The sequence below is a fragment of the Cottoperca gobio genome, chromosome 18, assembly GCF_900634415.1.
Source record: "Cottoperca gobio chromosome 18, fCotGob3.1, whole genome shotgun sequence".
Taxonomy (NCBI): Eukaryota; Metazoa; Chordata; class Actinopteri; order Perciformes; family Bovichtidae; genus Cottoperca; species Cottoperca gobio.
In genome coordinates this window covers 7,569,263-7,584,570 of record NC_041372.1, presented here as the reverse complement: position 1 = coordinate 7,584,570, position 15,308 = coordinate 7,569,263, and the positions used below count along the sequence as shown (strand labels likewise).

At 40.5% G+C, this 15,308-nt stretch overlaps 2 protein-coding genes across 5 annotated transcripts in view; one reads left to right on the top strand and one right to left on the bottom strand.

The window, feature by feature from the left end:
* men1 (multiple endocrine neoplasia I) overlaps positions 1-4,956 on the bottom strand; it is an 8,091-nt gene extending 3,135 nt beyond the window's left edge. The window contains exons 1-7 of one of the 2 annotated variants that reach the window (XM_029455248.1): positions 4,702-4,956; positions 2,805-3,277; positions 2,471-2,679; positions 1,849-1,977; positions 1,051-1,091; positions 841-928; positions 163-299 (exon numbers count right to left, since the gene is read on the bottom strand). In XM_029455248.1, coding sequence (XP_029311108.1) covers positions 163-299; positions 841-928; positions 1,051-1,091; positions 1,849-1,977; positions 2,471-2,679; positions 2,805-3,240 — 1,040 coding nt within the window. In that variant the 5' untranslated portion in view covers positions 3,241-3,277; positions 4,702-4,956. Of the gene's footprint in view, positions 1-162; positions 300-840; positions 929-1,050; positions 1,092-1,848; positions 1,978-2,470; positions 2,680-2,804; positions 3,286-4,701 lie in introns of both variants that reach the window. The other variant, XM_029455247.1, reaches the window with a different exon arrangement.
* Positions 4,957-5,669: 713 nt separating this feature from the next.
* The window catches only part of rtn3 (reticulon 3), a 28,492-nt gene continuing 18,853 nt past the window's right edge, over positions 5,670-15,308 (top strand). The window contains exons 1-2 of one of the 3 annotated variants that reach the window (XM_029454533.1): positions 5,670-5,983; positions 12,305-12,352. In XM_029454533.1, the coding sequence (XP_029310393.1) occupies positions 5,893-5,983; positions 12,305-12,352 (139 nt within the window). In that variant the 5' untranslated portion in view covers positions 5,670-5,892. The remainder of the gene's footprint in view (positions 5,984-12,304; positions 12,353-15,308) is intronic. The other 2 variants (XM_029454531.1, XM_029454532.1) reach the window with 2 other exon arrangements.

The window sequence follows — 15,308 nt, the reverse complement described above, 5'->3', positions numbered from 1 at the left end:
AAAGTATTTTCCTGTTGCCTTTGAATGCTACAGTAAGAATGTTGTGTACTCGTGCTCTCAGATTGGAAATGTGACCTTGCGTTAACATTTGAGCAGGAAACTAATTAAATCTAAAAACTTTAACCTTTGACATACTAGTGTGCAAAAGCAGCGTGAACTCACTCTTGCATGACCTGAGCTGCCTCAGCCCAGGACCTGAGAGCCTCCCGCACGTCTCTGTGTCTGTAATGGAAACCAGCCAGATACATGTAGGGGTAGATGTGTTCGTTGTTGTAGTGCTTCTGAGCAGAACAGACAGCCTGAGAGAGAAAAGAAAGAAAAAAAAGAAGAGAGAGAGAAAAAAAAAGAAGAGAGAGAGAGAGAAAAAAAAGGAGAGAGAGAGAGAGAGAGAGAGAGAGGAAGAGAGAGAGAAAAAAAAGAAGAGAGAGAGAGAGAAAAAAAAGAAGAGAGAGAGAGAGAGAGAGAGAGAGAGAGAGAGAGAGAGAGAGAGAGAGAGAGAGAGAGAGAGAGAGAGAGAGAGAGAGAGAGAGAGAGAGAGAGAGAGAGCACAGAAACACAGGAAGAACGACTTCCGATTAAACATCCTGATGTGTGAAGAAATACAAGAAGCAAAACAACCAATACAGTAGTTCAAAGGTCAGATTTAGTTACTGAGAAGTGGAGCTGACTCCATCTGGTTGGTTTTAATAAGTGCATGTCTGATACTGTGTTTAATTTGACTGCTCAATAAAACTGTTATATGTTGAAAATAAAATACAAAGATTTGAAAATGTGTTTCTCATATTGATATATTCAAAATGAAAAGTTCTAACATTTTTGGAAATACTGGAGAACACTTACCTTAAGGTGGATTTGCAGGGGGCTCTCCTTGTCGGGGATTGGATCCTGATCTTCAAGGTCGGCCAGAGTGCCCATGGCCATAGGATACCTGGTACACAGTACAGGAGAGGAGGAGGTTGTGGAATTGTCAACTCTACGCAGTGGACGTGCAGTGTACAGAAACTGTGAGACATTTCATCTCTAACTAACTTCATCAACACATAGTCTCACCTGTCCAAGTCACCTCGATCATACAGCAACCATAGGAGTTTCTGTTGAATTGGGGAGAAAAGGAAAAATAAAGAGATCAAAAATCTACTCTACTTACCTCTAACGGGTTTTAATTTGAAACAGGCTTTACAGGCCTTTAATCCTAAATGCCCTGAATATTTTTGCATAATGTAACTTGCTAATAATGTTATTAATGCAAATTCAACACTTCCTCCATTTACCTATTAGAGACATTCAGTATAATGTTCATTTCCATACCATTAATTCAACATGTCATATTAACCACTCTGATGAGAACAGGCCCTTGTACTTTGCTTCTTTTTCTTTCTTTCTACCGTGTTAAGATAATGAATCACTGCCAGCATATTTTTCACAATCAACAGCCTCAATTGGCTCAATGTTGGAAGGCTTTTAATGTGAAACAATCGCAGGAAGTGTTGAGTTTCATTTGCTGGTATTTTAACAGCCATCTAAAGAACTAAAGTAATTATTGATTGAAAACAATGTTTGTTAAGAGAAAGTGAGACAAAGCAAGTGGAGAGTATGACATGACAAAAAAAGCTCTGAAAAAGATATACAACTCAAATGTGTAAAATTCAGTGCGAGTATTTATGAGGGGAAATGTGTTCTAAGCCCCAAACTGCATAACAGAAGAGAAAGGTAAGGGGAATTTCCAGTCTATCTACACCGACTGTCTCTCTGATATTTAGGTCACCGCTTCCTCCTGTGGTGTGTTCCGGAACATTAAAAAAGAAGATATGCACCAATCCAATGCATACTGCAAGTCATAGTGCTTGCCTGTTGTAGCTGCAGGAGCTCAGAGCTGTCAGTATGCAGGTCCAGTGAGGGGTTGATGGCACAAACCATGAAGGCCACCTCCATGTTTCTGTCACATTTCATGTAGGAGCCCTTCAGATACAGCCAGCTCTGAGGGAGACACAAACAGGGCAAATTCACAGAGAGTAAATGTGAAATACGAGACATTATTACTCTTCTTTTTAAAGTTTCCCTTCATAATCTAAACCTATATTTATTTAGAAAGGTTGGAAAAAGAAGCACAAAATAAAACACAAATGGGACATTTACTCATCTTTCACTTTGTTGAGAAACAAAAAGCATTCCACTTTAGATCTGGTCTGTTTCATGTTCACACTGACTTATTATATTACCAAGAGGTTCAAACATGAGTTATATGGACTGACTCATTCATTAAGACAGTTTTGGTGACATAGTACTGAATCATCAGTTCTAAATGTACCCACTAGGGGAAGTTACATTCCTGTTACCGACAGCAGGCCATGCTGTACATCACTGAACCCGATGTATAAAGTGAAATAAATGATGCACTGTTTGGGGGAATCTTTCAGTGCAATGTGAGAGCGTTTCATCAGTATTTCAGTTAAGTGAAGGTAGGCCTTACCTTCTCACTGACTCCTGTTGTGACCGTTTGTCCTCGCCGGTCCTCGTTACCCTTTCCGTGCCAGGTCACCTCCGCCGTCTCTTCACCTTGTTTGCTAAAAATCACCCAGGCGTGGTCCTCAGACAGTGCTAGGTGGACGTCCTTCAGACCTAGAACTTGGCAGGCTGCCACTACTGCGAATGCCACACCGGAGCTGTCCAGTTTGGTACCTGGTTCAGATTTAACAAAGAGAAATTTACATCAATTTGACATCACTAATTCTTATCAAAGTGTATACTTGCCATATTAAATCTTCATAAAAACTAATTTCCTTGTAATACTTGTAATGTCATACCAGTGATGAGACTGAAGAGGGACTGGATGTGGGCCCGGTCCTTGAAGTAAGAGCGACTTAGACTGTTCCAGATCACATCAGACACTTTCTTCACCAGCTCCCTGCTGGACCCTGCACCTGTCCTCCGGTACTGGGACAGGTCCACTGCGCCGCGGATCTGGGCCGTGAAGCGCTCGTACAGTGCAGAAATCATGCCCAGCTCCACTGTGGGGAAGCAGGAGTTGGGACAGTCCACCTCCAGAGGTTCAAACCGGACCCCCGGAACGTTTATGGGGACGACACGGTTCACAGCTAGGAAATGCTCAACAAAACCCAGGACCAGGGAGAGGAGGGCTAGGTCTGGCTCAGGCTTGCGGAGCTCAACATCAAACAGCTGAACCACACCGTCGATCCCCCGCAGGGGAAAGTGCTTCTTCTGGGCAGAGTGCAAACCCATGATGTCCAATGTCAGTCAACTCAGATGCTCTCCTCACCTGCAGTACTGAATGTTACACAGCAGTCAGTTCAACTCCAGCTCAGCATTGGCCACTGTAGTTTTTAGCAAACACTAATCAAACAGGAGGAAATAGTGCATTTGTTGGGGGCTATTTTCAGCGGTGGATTAAACCACATCTAGTTAGTTAAGGATGGTGTATGTGGGATTGAGGCAAAATAGACTACAGTGTGTGTTCATGGTAATGAAGGAACAAGTCACCCAGTGCAACAGTGTGCCTCATTGATATGTTTTCAATAGATTTTGGACAACAATGGAGGTCTATGACATAGAGGAATAAGATATATCAGGCTATGGGTATACACACAATACTTCTGTATAGGATACATTTATTGTTGGTTTGGGTTAGAACATGAGATTTGTTGAACAGTAAATATAGCATATTGCCAGATTTATCCTTTTAATTTGTGCTTTCCTCCTTATTCCCCATTACAAAACATTAACATGTCATTCAAGGTATTGTGCTTTATCCAAGAACAATTTAAAAAGGCAACCTGGCTGTAAAAACGAATTATTTTATTTTACATAGAAAACTTGATTTCTAAATGCTTATAAATACTAGTATTATACATACTATGTTTTTTTTCCTTTGTTTTTCTTTCTTTAATTGTGTCACTTCGTGTCGTAAGGAAGGCAACATTTATTGTCATAGATTCGCTCGAGCTAGTATGGAGATTTATCGGCTTTAATAAACATACTGTTAATAATCTTAGCAATAATAATATTCCCCATGTTATTTTAAATGACGCACGCTAAACAAATTGAACATAAACCTAGACACCGACCCACAGATGAGCAGCTTTTGTTGCATAATGCTGGTTACATCAATGCCGCTAACATGAGATATGGCGCTTTGGTGGGCGGGGCACTCCTACTGCTACAGATGTAGCTACATTTAATTCAAAGCTGCAAATAGAAGCTCTTCAACTTCGCGATTCCTATTAATACGTCGAAATGTCTACGCAACATCATAAATGTTTGTAGTATTTCACTACAAACCGAAATACTCTGTTAACGTTGGATAAATTAATTTGCAAGCCGGGTTTGCTGACGTAGGCTAACTAGCTAACTTTACTAAGTTAAGTTAACGTTAGCTACCCATTTACGCTGGCTACCGGTGTTAGTTTGCTAATTGTATATTACGTTTTTGTAAGATAAAGTACAGAAATATCCCGAACTAGTAAGTGAGCCACACACTGTGTTGGGAGCAGCTGGCTGAATGACGGCTGTTGCCAGAAGCAGCTAACAAGCTAACGAGCCGCTAGTTAGCTAAACACACCACTTTTGGAGAACGCTTATCCACAGAGCACTCTCGCGAAATATATCGCCACAATATGCCGCAACACTGACTGACTCTAAACTCTTCTCAATGCAAAATTGGACCATGTGTAAGAGATAACATACCCGATTTCTCACAACCTCAGCCACATGTTTTTGTTTGTGTACCCCTTCTTTTGCCGCGCAGTTCAGTCTGCCCGAAAGTCACTTGCAGTGTGTTACCAGTCTCTACGTTTGCGTAACGGAGTAGATCTCATAACGATATGTCGGTCGCTGTCAAGCGCAGTTCAACGCCGATGGACCCATCCCCATGGTTTTAGATCGTAAGCACTGCGCACACAGTTCCCTATCATGTATGCTGGGAAATGTAGTTCAAAGTTTGTTATTCGTTGACTCCACCAGTAGAGGCCAGCATGATGCCGTTATGTGATATATTGCTATCAAATGGAACAAAGGTAACCATTACATAATGGAAAACAAGCAATAGTAAAACCCAGTTTATACGTGTATACAATTGTACTGAAGCCGTGAACTCACTGCATTTTCATCATTATTCAAAAATAATGTTATCAATGTGGCTGTGGCTGTGGTTGGCTTTGTTACAAATAGCTCAAACACACACACACACACACACACACACCAGTGTATGCATTCAACTCATAATTATCCATATTCATCCTATAAGTATTTAGCATAAATATTTTGGTAACATTGACATTGAAATGTGTATATTGTTGCTTCCCAACGTTATAACAGCTAATGGCCGAAATACCAAATTACTTTTGTTCAGAGCAGGTATAACATGGTGTCAGTGTTCAGGAATATTCCTCTTGCTGCGTTCACTTGCAGTGGAATATTCCAAAACGCGTATGAATTTCACAACAAAACGACAAATTCTGTCTAGAATAGTTGCATTTCACTGATACAAGAGTTGCTGGAATATATTTTTAAAAGGCAGGCAGGATCAAGGAGTGGTGTTTAATAAAATAATTTTGAAGTTATTGTACTTAAACGCAGATACAATTCCTATGTATCTGGTTGGAGTTGCGATATAGGAGCATAGGAGGAGACATTGAACGTATCTCAACCCCGACATGTTTTTTTCCCCTCCTCCATAGTCCTCCTTGTTTCCCTCCATCTCTGCTGATCTGTCAGTGCTCGGACGTTGCGTTAAGGTGCAGACCCGAGTCCCGCTCTTGGGGAAATTTGAGGAAAGTCAGACTACATATACGTCTTCAAAGGACAGTATACGACTATTTGTATTGAGACGACAGACATTTTACCGCCTTTGTGCAGTTGCTTTGAAACTACAGTAAAATGGATCCAATGACTCAGTCCACCCAGATATCATCGTCGCAAGGGATTGCCGATGGACAAAATGCGGCTCCCAAAGAATCAAAGCTATCCGGTAAGAAATAGCTTCACGTTAAGTTAGCTAGACTAGTGTCAATTTTAATTTAGTGTTTACCATTAATTACTATTAAACCATATGTGTTTCGTTATTACGTATAGACATTATTGATTTCCTAGGTTTAACGCTACGTCAATACAACAACGCAATAATTCAACTTGGAACTGTAGCCATTGTGTTGTAGAAACCTTTCTCTTTTATTTTGTCTGTTGGCATGTGGGTGGTTGTTTAAGTTTGTTTTAGCTTTAATGCGAAACACCTGTGGTAGTGAACTTATTCAGACCAATCATGCCCTATGTAGCTTTGGCCTGCCCCTGGTACACGCGCTGTTTTTTTAATAGCGATTATAACGCCACGCAAAACGTCTTTTATGAGTCTGTCAGTTGTACGTCGCCTTGCTGATACGTGGTGCTAAGGTCTATAGCCAATGTTGTAGAGCATGAGCCAAGACATTTACCTAAATAGTGTATTCGGCAAGCAAAAGCAGCGAAACGCGGTATTATTGGTCGACACCGCTCCCCACTGAGCAGCGTTATAATCCGAAGGAGACTGCCTGATTAGCAGGGCTAATTTGGAAAAAATAAAAACAAAATAAATGTGGTTAAAGTACGTGTTTCGCAGTGCATTTGCTGTTAGCCGAATTTAAATATATATCCTAATGACTGTTTATATAGTCTTGCGTCATGTTCTACGAGGTAAGTATGTTCATTGATAAGTAAATACACATTACATGACAGTATTTATAATAACGTTTGGGGTGACAAAGCGTTATCGGTGCTAAATGTTGCGATGCTCTGCACTGCAGATGCATTGTTACTGGGCAACTGCCAGTGAAGGGAGGACCTCTTAAAGGCGCATTGCCTTTTTGTGTCTTGATGATAACAGACCCAGAACAAAAAATCATGCCTGCAGAGCTTCAGTACCATCATGCATGTATGTTTAATAACTGTCACCACTTCCAGTTTTTGAATATTTTTAGATTTTCAGGTTTCACAGTTTAGACAAGCCTACTTAAAACAAATAAATAGTATTGTCTCCCAGGGCCTACTTGACAGGTTATTGTGTTTTTAGGGAGTGGCAGCTTCCCAATCGGTGAACGTGTTTGTGTGCTTGTGTTAATCTGATTTGAACTTTGTCACTCAATCAGCCACGAGATGTGAGCCATTTTAAATCCTTCAAAGCCATATTCAAATATTCAACTTCAAATAGCCAAATCAGAAGGATTGTAGACTTTGAAGAATTATAGCACATGGTCATGGGCGTCAACTGGATGTGGCAGGGTGTGGCTCATGATGCCTTACTGAGATTCGATTTAATCTTGAAGTTTATCACTAAGGAGAGGAAATCAAACATAAAATAAAAGATAACTTAAAGGCTACTGGGAAACAAAAGGAGTCATATCATTTCACATCGAAAAGCATTTTGGACCATGACTTTTTTTTTCTCCATGCTTTCCGATTCTGTTATTTACTGTATAATTAATAATTTACGATAACAATGACACAATTATAATCAGCCATGAGCGAGTTTGGACATTTTGGTGCTTAATAATATTTGATGCAGGATAGTTTATTACTAAACCTACATTTTGTAAACAGTCAGATTTGGTTCCAAAACTGGCATAACTTATACAAGCATAGCTTGTTATCAGAGCTAGTATTTAAGATTTAAGATTTGGAGGGATGAAACCCTCTTTTGAATGGTCACACATGCAGAGCACACAGTGGCATTTGTTCTCTGCTTTTAACCCATCCTAGTACCAGGAGTCTAGTACTAGGAGCAGTGGGCAGCTCATAGGACAGCGCCCGAGGCGAATTTCCAAGGCAGGCTCCAGAAAAGATGACTGACTGATGATTAAAATTGATAGTTATCCGACAGCACTGAACAAACTCCGAATGATCATCCTGGTTTTTTTGTAACATTCCATGACAGACAGACATTGTCTTCTGCAAACCTGAGTCATGATAGCTTTGCTGAGTCACCTCAAAATGTGGGCTTCGGGCCCTACTCTGCATCCATGTCATATGGAAAGACAATGTTTGTAGGTGTGTTCTTCCTACTTAGAAATATTTTGAACCTTAATTTGTTGGGTTGGGCAATAGACGTCACTCTTTTCAACTTATATATTTTAAGTGTCATATAGTGGTCTCATGTTCATTTTAAATAAAACTCAAAAAATGAAGTGTTTTTTTTTGTAGTGAAATCTTCTACAACTAATGATTTATTTATTATGGATTAATCTGTCAATGATTTTCTGACTGTTTAGGCAGTCATGTTTGAAAAGGTACACTGTTGCTTTGTCATTCCCCATGATGTAATTGCAGTAATACGTTAGTAAAATGATTGGTAAGGACAGGAACAGTAGTCAAGCTTGGAGAACTATAAATATTCCTTAAATTTACCGATGGCATTATTTACTTATTTATAGTTAATTAGTTCATCTGCAAAGTGAACCAGGCTCATAACCGAGACATGCGGTTCAGCCTGAATCGCTGGTTTGTTCATCATATGTTATAAAGAACTCTCCCTGTTCTCTGATCTGCTCCTGTTTTAATTTGTTAGTTAAAAAATCATTTTGTCTTGATAAATTCAGCACAATGTACATGTCTGCAGCACTAATCCCATCAGTACAACATAAATACATTTTTCATTCACTAATTCAAGTCGTTCTCACGTAGCTTTTTTTTCTTTTATTCCAGTTCAGCTTCTATCAATAAAACTCAACTACTCTTAAACCGCATGTTTCACATTAAAACCTGAAACTTGCTTTTAATTTGAAACCTCTACAAGAATTGTGGATTTGTAATTTGTACTGGTCACACGCGTCTGTGTATCCTGAAATGATGCCTCGTAACCGATACGAAAAGTATTTCGTCAAAAATATCGTGACATGTCCATTTGGTCCAGGCCTTATTGCAGTATTTTCCATAGTAGTCGACACTAGGTTTACCTTTCAGCCAGTGGCTGTCGCTGCTACCAGGTGACCTGGCCCGCCTTTCCAGCTTCTGTCTGTAGCTGAGCCCATTTCACTTGACTTGCACCCTGATGAGTGACACTAGTCACAAAGGAAGTGGCACACTTCAAAATGAGGACCTCATTTCTCAAACTACATTGCATCAGATTTTCAGCCTTGGAATCAATCTACTGTATTGCTGCATTCTGTGTAATCTCAGTCTCAAACAGTGTTTTGTTGCAAAAAGGACTTTAGACTTAATTACACAGATTGTTGCAGCATCAGACACGTAACAGTAATCCTTGGCTCACAGTTCGATGACTGTAGTTGCCTGTTCAACTCTGTGCTCACATTTCCTCATAGGAATGTTCTAAAATGAGCAGACTTAACATATATATTACTGGAGGCCTCAAGCCTCACCTTTCATTTGGATCTATTACCTTTCAGAGAGCGTTCACTAAAGAAAAAGGGGAAATTGTGTTTTGGTATTGTTTATATAACATTTATACCATATTGATGAGTTAACATAACTCCAATTACTGTAGTTGGTATTATCCAAAACCAAGTGATAACAGCACATACCAATTAACACACATCCCCTTCCTTAACCTGCAATCTACCTGGAAATAATGGGTTACATGCAGGGGTATGATTTTAATTTTTGGTGTTCTTTCTCATATAATTCTAATCAATGTTGTTTAATGAACTCATATTTCAGTGAATTGGAAAAGGGCTTGGTCTATTCATCAACATAGGTGTTCACATTAAACCACTTGGAAATGAAGCACACAAGCAAAGCTTCAAGGAACACCGAGTTCTTTCAGCCTCCGTCTCACTCTCTCCACTTGTCTTGCCAAGACGGCCCTCCTCCCTCCACTCCCTGCTGGAGCGGACCGTATCACTGAGGTCACAGAGGCAATCAGATAGCCCTCAGGGGTGGACAGTACAGGATAGCTAGAGCAGCAGGGCAGGAAGGGCATGCACGGCAATAGACCCACCCTGCACCATCACTTCCACTAGGAAATGAGCCCAAGAAGCCTAAGGATACAGTGAAAACCCTCCAACTCACGTCTGCCAATGACTGATTTGGATTCTACACTGTGACTGCATCTAGGTAGTCTAACCTTTGTCCCAGAGACCAAATTTTAACATTTCTTTTTTTCCATTAATTTGGGTTTTTTGCCTTTTTTTTTTAGTGGATAGGACAGCCGCAGGCAGACAGGAAAGGGGGTTGCGGTAAGGACTCAGCCTTAGTGCACGGGACTATATGAATGTATCTGAAAAGAAACATTTCTTTTGACAAACCCACAGGGAATCATCACCAACCCTGCAGTTACCTTTTTAGCGCTACTTCAGCCTCTTCTAGCTCAATGTTTTGATTGTATGGCCCAAAAACTTTACACCAATCAACAGACAGACAAAGTTTGTGACTTGCTGCCGAAGAAAGTGGAGCTACTAGCGGCTAAAGAGCCTGATATTTTTTCCGAGGAGTTGGTAGAAAACAAAGCTTTAAAGGAGAATTAGTATTTTGAATCTTACAGTGCAAGAAAACGCAACACTAATAGGATTCTAGCATCCGGTGTCTTCTGGGATTGTAAAAAGGGAACTGTCAGCTGTTGTGTTTTCAGCTTGTTCACTGCCTCCCACAAAACATAACTTAATACATCTTTAAATAAAGGAAATGTTTAGTTAAGCAGACTGAGCTAACAGCTCTTTTATACTCCTGCTCTGGCTGCATAGTTTGACCTCATTCAGCTTTTGGTTTTCTTTCTCTGCTGTGTTCAAAACACCTTCATATGTGCAGTCCTCTTTAGATCTGTGTATTGTTGTTTCATTTCCACACATCAGTCATCAGCATTTTACAGAAAATGCCTATTTCCATAATTACATACTTAATATATTTTGTTATTGTGACCTACCTCCTACAGTGAAAGGGTTTTGTGATTCTAAAATTCATTCTTCATATCACCTGATGCAATGGTTTTGTTGAACCATGACATTTATGCATGTTTTTAATTTTGATGTGAATTATCTTATTTCATTTCATATATACATGTCTACCAGTATATATTTTTTTGTGGCTAGTATCTTCTTGCAGGCTTCTGTGCAATGTGGAAACACTAGTTTAACTAGGTTAAAAAGTGAAGGTGTGGTGTGTTCAGATGTTAACAGCCATTTGAATCTGAGATAAGGAATGCTGCACAGCAAGGGCACACCAACCCCAACCTACCCAGCCTGTATAAACTCCAATTCAGCTTAACTGAAAGGAGACGCTGCACCTCCCTTGGTAAACCTGAAACTCTCCCACATCTTTGGTCCTTACCCATGACTCAAGGTATTTCTCTCCTGGCATTCCCAACCAGTCTGATGACAAATGAGAATGAGGTGTGAACTTCTAATGACTTTCTGTTTAACTTGAAACCTTGACGATGTAACATCCTCAAAGGGGAAATAAAAATGGTTGCAGTACTTGGCCTTCCCATGAGATGTTGCAACCTGGCTGCAGGGATCAACTCCCGATCAGACACACAAGCTTTAAAGAGGTCCAACCCTGATGTCGGGTGATACGGTCTGGCTCGCAGTCGGCATTCCAGTTCACCCCAAAGGTGTTGAGCGGGGTCGAGGTCAGGGCTCTGTGAAGGCCAGTGAAGTTCTTCCACACCAAACAGGGAAGACAATTTTTTTTTATAGAGCTGGCTTGGTGAACAGGGTCAGTGTCATGTTGGAACAGGAAAGGGCCAAACACAAACTGTTGATTCAAAGTTGGGAGAACACTGTCATTGTATGCCGTATTGTTAAGAATTCCCTTAACTAAAGGGCCCAACCATGAAAACCCCAGACCGAAAGGATAGGATTGATGGACAGGTCCACATACTTTTGCCCATACAGTGTACATGAAATCTTTGTTTCTATTTTTAAGCAACATAAACCCTGGGAGAAGTTCTAAAGGAGAAATGGTGGTCTTTTGGTTGTAGCTAATTTGTGGGCAGCACTCCTCTGTTCTCATAGCAACATTAACGCAAAGTGGGAAGGGCTTTTGTCTGCTTCAGAATTAAACTGTCTTGGTCTTGCCTGTATAGCAAATATAAGTGCATGTGTTAAAGTAATTGTAGGTTTACTGAAGTAAATAATGAGAGCATATGCATGGGGGAACTCTGTTAACATAAGTATTTCCCGGTCTTTATTTGAAGTCGTTTTTTGTATAGTATGTAGAGTTGTTAAAGCTGGATAAGTTAACTCTTGTTTTCTCTTGATTTGACTGCCTTTATTTGAACTTGAATGGTTTTGGTGGATAGGACTTCTTTTTCTTCCTCTTCTAGGATGACCATTCTTCTGTCCTTTTTTTATTTATTTAATTTTTTCAGATTCCTTTCTTTCCTCTTCGCCTGTATCTCTCATTCAGTCTCCTCAAGGCAAGTGTATAGTTCTCTTACGCTGCTCGCCTGCTCTCTCCCTCTGTCCTGTACTTTCTCGCTGGCCTGCTGCTCTACTTCATCCCTCTTTCTGGTGCCCCTCTCCTGCTCGTAAGCGTCCAATTAAAAATAGAACGAACTGCAATGAAACCAATAACATGGTGAACTCCAGTTCTAACCCCCGCTCCTTTCCCAGCTCGACCGGTCTTTATCCGCCCCTCCTCCTACAAACTTTGTCATGCTATTCCATCTGTTTACAACACTGCTGACCCTCCGTTGCTGCACTAATTGTAAGTTATCCAGGCAGCACAGCTCCTCATGTTTTCAATGACATATGGTATTGGTAGTTTTCTTCACCACCCCCAACCCCTGCTGCAACCTGAGATGAAACTTTTCTAGCTTGTGCCATAAATAGCCATCTTGACTTATTGACAGACACATTGTTGGTTTATTGTTAAAGCTGCAGGCATAGCTGTAGTCTAAGCAACGGAAACTCAACCAACAGAGCATTGACATATATTTACACGTGGTACATTTTGAATAATGGGCTTCAGTTGCCTTGAAGGGATTGATAAAAAATCTCCAGAATATTTAGACGCCAAGAATTAGACCTGAAAAACCATGCATCTGCAGCTGCTAGCAATCTGATCCATTTCCTTTTTTACAGCCTGCTAGTGAGCATTATTTAGGTCAGCAGCACTCACTGTAGGTTCAAGATAATCCCAAGATTGCCACCTTATTTTAAGAAAGCAGAGAAGTTCAAGTTCACATTGTGCGTACAAGAGCAGAAACCTAAAAATGGATCAGGTTGGTGTCTCGGGGGGGCACCAGCTTCCTGCTGCCCTATTATCCAAGCCCAAGCTCCCCTCAGCCCCAGTAGCAACCGGGCCCCAGAGGATGAGTGGCACTGGAGGTATCATCCACCGCCCAGCGACCTGGGCCCGCCATTGCCTGTGGCTGCTGTCTCGCCCTTCTCCCCTCTATATGCTTATGGCTTTGTAGACTTTGTGCATGTCTCACATCCTTGCTTTAGCATTAAAAAGTAGGTTTTATTTGAGCAATTTTTGCTTTTTTTATTTTAGATTCTTTTGTGCTGTGATTTTCAACAGTGTTAGAAGTATATACTAGTGAGATCAAATGGTAGCCATTGAAAGTAGTGTTTTTGTTAAATAGTTATATATTAGGATAGATAAAGGTAGATGATAACCTTCTAACATCATCTACCCTATGGTTAACATGAGCCACACAGTATCCTTAGGCACATGTTACCATTACACACCTATGTCACAGGCATCCAACCTATTCACTATGAGTGAGGAATGACAGAACGTGACTGCACCCTGTGGAATTTAAACTCCTACTCACTCATCTGCTTCTCAACAAGGATAACAGACTGAGCTTATCCATTACCTTAGGTTATCAGTAAATCAATGGGTTGAGTTGAGATTATTTCGTCACATAAACTGATCCCGAGGTCAAGAATAAATAAATAAATACAATGTTTTGCTCAATTTAACAAATTATTTTGATACTCAGGCCACATACATAACAATTTTAGGTGCTGCAGATGACATAAATCAGATGTAGAAGGCCACTGAGCCCAAATTTGGCATATGGCACATAACTAGTGGCCTATTACAAATGAAAGTTGTTGACAGCTTTATTTGAACCATGTTCATAAAACCACGCCTGAATTATAGTCCCTCTGGAAGTCGAGGTTCTTCTCTAGAAGCCCTGGCTCTGTCCAAAATCCGTGGATGTGTTCTCAGAGCACGAGCTGTTTATGGAATTTGTTTACTAGTACAGAGCCAAAGAACTACAATGCTGTTGGCTAGATGGAAAGTCCATTCATGTGGCCTAGTTTGAACAAGGCATTGTATTGTGGCGAAAGGGGAGGTAGCAGTCCAAGACAAAGTGGACCAGTCAGTTGGGCATCAGTGGAAAAGTCTGTCTATACAGAGGCTGGGAGGGGTGGGGTCATGGGACCATGCTGACACAGTTAAAATTGCAAGGTTTATTTGTAGTAGGAAAAATCAGGACCTTGTAATAACTAGATAATACTTGTGGATCTCAATACTCTTGTTATGTAAATATTAAGTTAATTGGTCAGAGGTTGGCGTTCAGGTTGAGCTGGGTAGCTGATATTAATTTCCCAATATAGCAGCCAATACCCTATCGTAATGACTTGATGTTGGGTTACATGGGATATCATTGGTGTTGGAAGGGATCCTGTGGTTGTTGGAACAGTTGCTTAGAACATCTTTGGATCTATGTTGCCTCCAGGGTAGCCAGTGGCCACATGGCTTGGGAGGGGTGACTATAAACGCCTTCTCAGCTGTGTAGCTGAGGAACTGGTGGTGTTTAACTGCACTAGTATGGCAGTATTATCTAACTTTCGGCATATTTTACCTTTTCGGTATCGAAACATTACATAATTTAACAAATACTAATTATGCAGCAAGTAGTGGACCGCAACTCGGTTTGTGTTTGAGATATTTTTGAGATTTATCCGCTTTCCTGTTGCGTTTAGAAAACAATGTGCGGGAAGCTTATGAGGTGTTATCCACTTCGTGAAATTTAGGAACACTGTGCTCTTGGCTAATGGCCTGCCTTTTGCACAATTAAACTATCAAAGTTCACCATCACTAGTATGTAGCTTGTTGGCTAGGTTGATTATGTCGCTGATGTTCATAATTAAGTCTCAAACCTGGCCTATACCCACAAAAATATTTTTTTATAGAAAAAATAACATTTGAAAATAAACAAACTTGAAGTTAGCCCAGAGCTTTACGCAACAAAACATTAACTATTTATTTCCAAATTGGATGAATTGGTCAACAGTGCAGCAGACTGGGCCAGCCTCTGTTTTAGATGGCAAGGGAAATCCTGTAAAAGACTATAATGAGCTTTGCATCTCTCATTATTAAAGGTACTTGTTGGTTATGCAGCAACATGA